This window comes from Zingiber officinale, chromosome 9A (genome assembly GCF_018446385.1).
Source record: "Zingiber officinale cultivar Zhangliang chromosome 9A, Zo_v1.1, whole genome shotgun sequence".
Taxonomy (NCBI): Eukaryota; Viridiplantae; Streptophyta; class Magnoliopsida; order Zingiberales; family Zingiberaceae; genus Zingiber; species Zingiber officinale.
This window is the reverse complement of record NC_056002.1, coordinates 125,071,141-125,076,822: the sequence shown is the minus strand read 5'-3', so window position 1 is coordinate 125,076,822 and position 5,682 is coordinate 125,071,141. Positions and strand designations below refer to the sequence as shown.

At 39.1% G+C, this 5,682-nt stretch overlaps 1 protein-coding gene across 3 annotated transcripts; it reads right to left on the bottom strand.

The window, feature by feature from the left end:
* Positions 1-1,801: 1,801 nt before the first annotated feature.
* On the bottom strand, positions 1,802-5,343 carry LOC122021571. Of its 3 annotated transcripts, none has more exons than XM_042579687.1 (5): positions 4,535-5,343; positions 4,242-4,459; positions 3,556-3,703; positions 2,475-2,736; positions 1,802-2,394 (listed from the first exon to the last, which is right to left on the bottom strand). In XM_042579687.1, exons 4-5 carry the CDS (start codon positions 2,553-2,555, stop codon positions 1,873-1,875), a joined length of 603 nt encoding a protein of 200 aa, XP_042435621.1. In that variant the 5' UTR covers positions 2,556-2,736; positions 3,556-3,703; positions 4,242-4,459; positions 4,535-5,343; the 3' UTR covers positions 1,802-1,872. The 3 variants fall into 3 exon arrangements, with proteins under 3 accessions (XP_042435621.1, XP_042435623.1, XP_042435622.1); XM_042579689.1 differs by lacking the exon at positions 4,535-5,343 and adding an exon at positions 3,320-3,471; XM_042579688.1 differs by lacking the exon at positions 3,556-3,703 and having other exon boundaries at positions 4,242-5,343.
* Positions 5,344-5,682: the final 339 nt, after the last annotated feature.

Genomic DNA, 5,682 nt, shown 5'->3' with positions numbered 1-5,682 from the left:
AAAAAAAAGTATCCAACTGCAATGGCATGCTCCACTTCGGGTATAAAATGAAATTGCACAGGACTTGGTAAATGGGGACAGAAAACCTAATCCAGGAGGGTCCTTCAGAAAAAACAAAGGACATGTTTAAAGATATTGGAAAAGAAAAGAGAAGCATCAATCACGCAAGATGAGGTCCGGAAAAGAGAGGAGAAGCATCAACCATCATATAGAAGTGATTAATATTAAATACATAACTGGCAATATTAAATCAGTGATGAGCTATGTCAACCTAGATATGTTGGACCAATGTTTTTGATTGGGAGAAATTCCAAGAACAATAAGTTAGACGCGTGCAAGCTTGCTTTACATAACGCCCTCTAACCTTTTTGTAACATGCTTGCCACTGTTAAGGAGACTGAAAAGCAAGATTCACCAATGTTCGTTGAGGATAGAAGTTGAGTGCACAGACTTGGACGCCTCGTCTACACAAACTCCGATCAATACTCTTGAAAGTTGGACTGAAAGATATAGGCAAGATAAGGCGAGCAAAGACCATAAGAAACTTGCTGATGAAAAAAAAAAAATCCATGCAATGTCTTACATGATTCAAATAAAAATATGAAACCGTCATATCAATGGTTCCTCATAATCGGTCATAAGGATATGGAGAAAGGTAAATACAGATACACAGCTATGAACATTATCTTGGATTTTTTTTTCCTTTGCCTACTAGGAATACTTAGGTGATTTTATGATACTCTCAAGTGTTCTAAGACCTTGGGAAGCATACAAAATTCAAGAAGAATTTGGAAAATCATGGAAAGCTATGGTAAAGTCCAAATGTATCCATAATTTTTAACACTCTTTTAAGCACTGACTTTTATTCTTGATATCATCCTGAAAATTATCTCTATCATGACCCCTACCACTGAATCGTCCTTCACCTCAATCTCTTTCACTAAATAATGCTTACGCTTGCACTATTTGTAAGAGCCTTCACCTAAGTTTGATATTCGGTTTGGTATAAGAGCTTATTTATCGCACTGTTTGTAAGAGTTTTCACCTAAGTTTGATATTCAGTTTGGTATAAGAGCTTATTTATCTTCGTGCGATATATATAATGTCAATTAAATAAATAAATTTGAACAACCTATTAAACTAAATGAGAAAATTTGAATACACATGTTTAACTCATTAATATTCATGAAAAAAAATTATGAACTATTTGTGAACATTATTCATGAACAAAATTTATGAATCATGTTTATCAACAAAGTTCTTATCAAATTCATTAATGAACCAAACAAATTTTAAAAAGTCAAACAAACTCAAACTAAGAACTCGATAACATCTAAACAAATCAAAATCAAATCAAACTGAAACCAAGCTCAAGCTTATAAAAGAAAAATCAAAAAAAAAAATCAAAAAAAAAAAATCAAACCAAACTTGAATAGCCATCAATAACTTATTTATTTTTGACTTAATTTGGCTTAACTCCGTTACCTTGTCAAACAAGCTCGAACAACACAAATTTTATCTCGGCTTGGATCGTTTAGTGTCCAGCAAGTTGACTTCAAATCAGCCTCAATAGTGAATATTTAAATCTTTATCTACCTTCATAGTTTGCTCTTCACTTATCTTATTTCCTTTATTGACCCACAGAAGTCACTATATTTTTGTGAATCCCACTTGACGCAAATAAGTTGTGGTTGTTAGCTCACTTCTAGTTGCATTAGTTACTATCATTTTGGTGGTGTGGTACACTTGAAAAATACTCTGGACAGGATAATTGTGTTCACCTGCATCAAACTATATTATCTAAGAAAAGAAATGCTTTCAATTCATTGCCAAACGAGAAACAAACACACACTCCTGAAGTTACTAACATGATCAAGCCATCTTGAGACTCAAGCACTGGATGTGCCAAGAAGGCTGCTTCAGACTTTCCTCTCTCACTCCTTCCATCTCATATCCATTCTTCCTATTACTGTCATAGCAAAAGTTTCCTTCTTCCATCCCCGGCAGCTCCCATCCATTCCCACTTAATTTCAACCCTCCAGTCTCGGTTGATGATGAGGAAAAGCTTGCTGCCTCATCAGAAGTGAAAGATACCTCATCTCCCTTCCTCCAGTTGTTTCCTATAGTCAGTGCCAGCTCTATGTCGCCGCCGTCTTCTTCAGCTCTTTCTATGTACTGATCAGCAGGAAGTTCAAGATTAAGCACCCGCCGCCCGTGCAGTAGCCTAAGTTCCTTGTGGCTACTACTAAGTAGGCATGAGCCGGGGGCATTCTTTTGTTCACCAAGCTGGTTAGAGTGAGTGAAATTGGTGACACTCTGTGACTTCAGCTCATTGTCCTTCACGTCTCTCATTAGTAGCTTCTGAACTCTATACAACCGATGGAGTTCTTGGACCTGATAGAGGAGCAATCCAAATTCAACCTGTGTGCGCTTAGTTAAGTTAAATCTATGGAGGCGGAGAAGAGAATCAAAACCTGTTGCCTGAAGGTCTCTTCATGCTTCATCATCATCATCTTCATGCATTCTCTATCATACTTCCTCAGGAACCTCTCCATGATCGTTTACGGAAATAGATTGGACTACCAATAAGCTCCTTTTGAAACTGCAGGGAAAGAAGCTGACAGTTTGGCTATCCTTTTCTCTTTTTACCAATTTGTCGAGGGTGCGGATATTGTTGCTTCACATTTCACTCCAATTATGCTAAAAATCTATCAGCATCAGGGTTTGGACTTATCCCTGCACATATCCAGATTCCACATTATGCACCATTATTGGTTGATTTTTTGTAAGGAATATATGACTTGATGTGATGGACTTTCATCACATGCCTCAAATTCACAGCCATTACTGTACATTTCCACATGCTGTACATATTTAATAAGATCAATTGATTGAGATCCATATTGATATCTTAAACAACCACTAAGCTTCTAGATCAAATTTAAATACCACCTTACTTCATGCAATTCAATGTCACAATATGATTTCCTCCAATAAGAAACAATTGGCTATTTCAACAACAATAGAAAAGAAGTGAATGATGTTTCTTTAACAAAATTGACTGGGTTTCTGACAATACAACTGAACCAAAAAAGCATTACCCTGCAATTGTTTTTATTCATAGGGATAAAAATGCATTCGAGGATTCACTTGTTGTTGCTTCTTTGTGTGGTAAGATTCTGTTCTATCTCACTATGTGGTAGTAAAAGAATTTGCACTAAGCAAAGGCAACTGAGCAACATTTTTTATGAAGCTTAGAAAAGAATATATCAAAGAGGAAAAATGACATAAATCAGCTTAATTTCTGCCCTGCCCTTGCCTTGTGCAAAATTTAATACTCAACAGAAGAATTCAAGAATTCGAAGAGCATAAAAGTCTCAGGAGGTTCACAGAAGCATATGCTTCTACTCCCCAGAGCAGGAACTATCTCTGAATGCAGAAAATTCCTTACTGCTTCAAAATGCAACAGCCCTGGATGCAATCAAAGGGGGGGATAGCCAGAGCTGATGACTGACAAAAGAGGAGAACTTAAGTGGAGCTGATATGGACCCTGACCTGTGACTATCTATCAGCAGATAGATTGTGCTATGATGAGGCAGAAACAATGGATATGCTTCAGTGAGGAACTCTGGCCCTTCTCTGCTCTTATCTCCCTTAGGCCAGTGTTCTTTTGGACAAAGCAGCACTTCCCTTCCACCCCAACCTGGTAAGGCATGAAGCATTTAAGGTTTTCTTGGCAGCCTCTCAACTGAATAATTTATTATCATTCAGGAGCATGAGAGAAAAGATGCACCAGACAATGGCTACAAAGGACACAACACTAAAATAAGGCGGCTTGTTGTTACTGCATTGGAGAAACATGCTATGCTAACCAGCCTCACATGTGCATTAGGATCTACGATCACAGACAATTGTCTGCGTCTACAAATGTCCTGTGCCTAAATTTGTCCTTATCCTATTGTTAAAATATGACAGATCTGATTTTTAGAGAATATGAACACTGACGCACTTAATGGCCAACAGACAAGATTACAACTCTACAAATATCAGCAGAATAAGAGGATGGTGATGACTTTGGAAGTTGGTCATTCTACCACTCATTTTCTTATAACAGATTCTTTTTTACATATATTAAATGATCCAACTTCCTGAGCATAAAACCACGACTTGTGCTCCGATTAATGATGTTTCCATAATTCCATTCAAATTTTGGAAGGAGATGAACTGGATAGATTCTTTACCATGGAGTAGGCCTGAAGAGGAGCTGAGCAGTTCATAATGCTATTTTAATTGTGCCAATGATGCCTATGCAAACGGATTTGACCGAGCAACGCTGACCACATGATGAATAGGCTAAAATATTGAGATCCAAACAAACCATGATGATGACGAGCGAAGCAGTCTCGTGCTGGACCCAAGCATGCAAAAGAGCCCTGCGGCATTCTCTCAAACACCTAATCTGCAGAGAAAACAGCACTGAAAGTGAGTCAGTGGATGGATTACAACGGAAGCAAAGTCACTGAAAACAAGCAACCGCAATTAACAATTCCCGGCACCAATCCATCTCTTTGGGAGGAGCAAAGGCACAGTTTTTTTGGGAAAGTGTCCTGGGAGTGTACTGACAAAGGTGTCCAGGGCAACGTGGACAGAGGCCATATGATGGCCGTGGGCAAAAGGAGTACTGCGTTGTGGGCTAACGCCTTTAAGTGGAGCACATGGTGAGGTCATGCTCAAAGAGGCCGACATCGGAGCACGCGTTGCCGGTGAGAGGAGAAGCAGAGGCGTACGGCCATCGCCATGGGCCTTCTCAAAAGCAGCTCGGCTCTTCTCTTATCTTCTCTTCAAAAGCAGAGGCTTCTTTTACATAGTTCCATCAATCCGCGAAGCAACTGCATGCCCTCTTCATGATGGTTTGTGTTCGAGGAGCAAATTAAAGCCGCCTTTTGAAGCCGGAAACTCGTACAATAAATTCAAAATCATTCTTCCTTCGAATTAATGGGACACATGTGACGAGGAAGCAGGAGAGACGCGAACAACAAGTACACAGGTGGTTGCGGAGTAATTTATCACACACTTTTGGAAAACCCTCTTAGACATTGGCAATGATAGAGCCCCGGGACCGAACGGTTACGGATCAACATTCTTCGAGGAAGCGTGGCAAACTGTCACGATGGGCGTGTACGCAGCAATGAAGGAGTTGTTCATCTCCGACAGCCTGCTCAAAAAGTGGAACCACACTCTGCTAGTTATGGTACCCAAAACTGAGCATGCCCCATTTGTGGCGGACTATTGACCTATCGCTTCCCCCGAGGTGTGCGCTCAAGGTCAACCTCCAAAAGGCCTTTGATGCTATGAATTGGTCGTTTCTTGGCGCTACCTTTCAACGTTTTAGAGTAGGGGTGTAAGTGAATCGAATCGAATCGAATCGAATTAAATATATAGAAAATTTTAATGTTCGAATTCGGTTCGAAATAGGTATATTTGAGTTCGAGCTCGATTCGAAGCTCGAAAAATTCAAAATGTTTAGTTCGAATTCGGTTCGAATTAGGGCTTGGGTTCAAGTTCGGCTCGAAATATTCGAACATGTTCGTGAACTATTCGAATTATTGCTCGAAAATAAGTTCGAAATGCTCGAAATTTATTTATTTAATATATATTTAACTTATATTAATAAATATTAAG

Excerpts from the sequence above, each read along its gene's own strand:
- LOC122021571 (XM_042579688.1), bottom strand. The coding sequence starts at position 2,555 with ATGGAGAGGTTCCTGAGGAAGTATGATAGAGAATGCATGAAGATGATG. Across the intron at positions 2,395-2,474 it reads AAGAGACCTTCAGGCAACAG|GTCCAAGAACTCCATCGGTT; the intron begins GTTTTGATTCTC and ends CTCCTCTATCAG.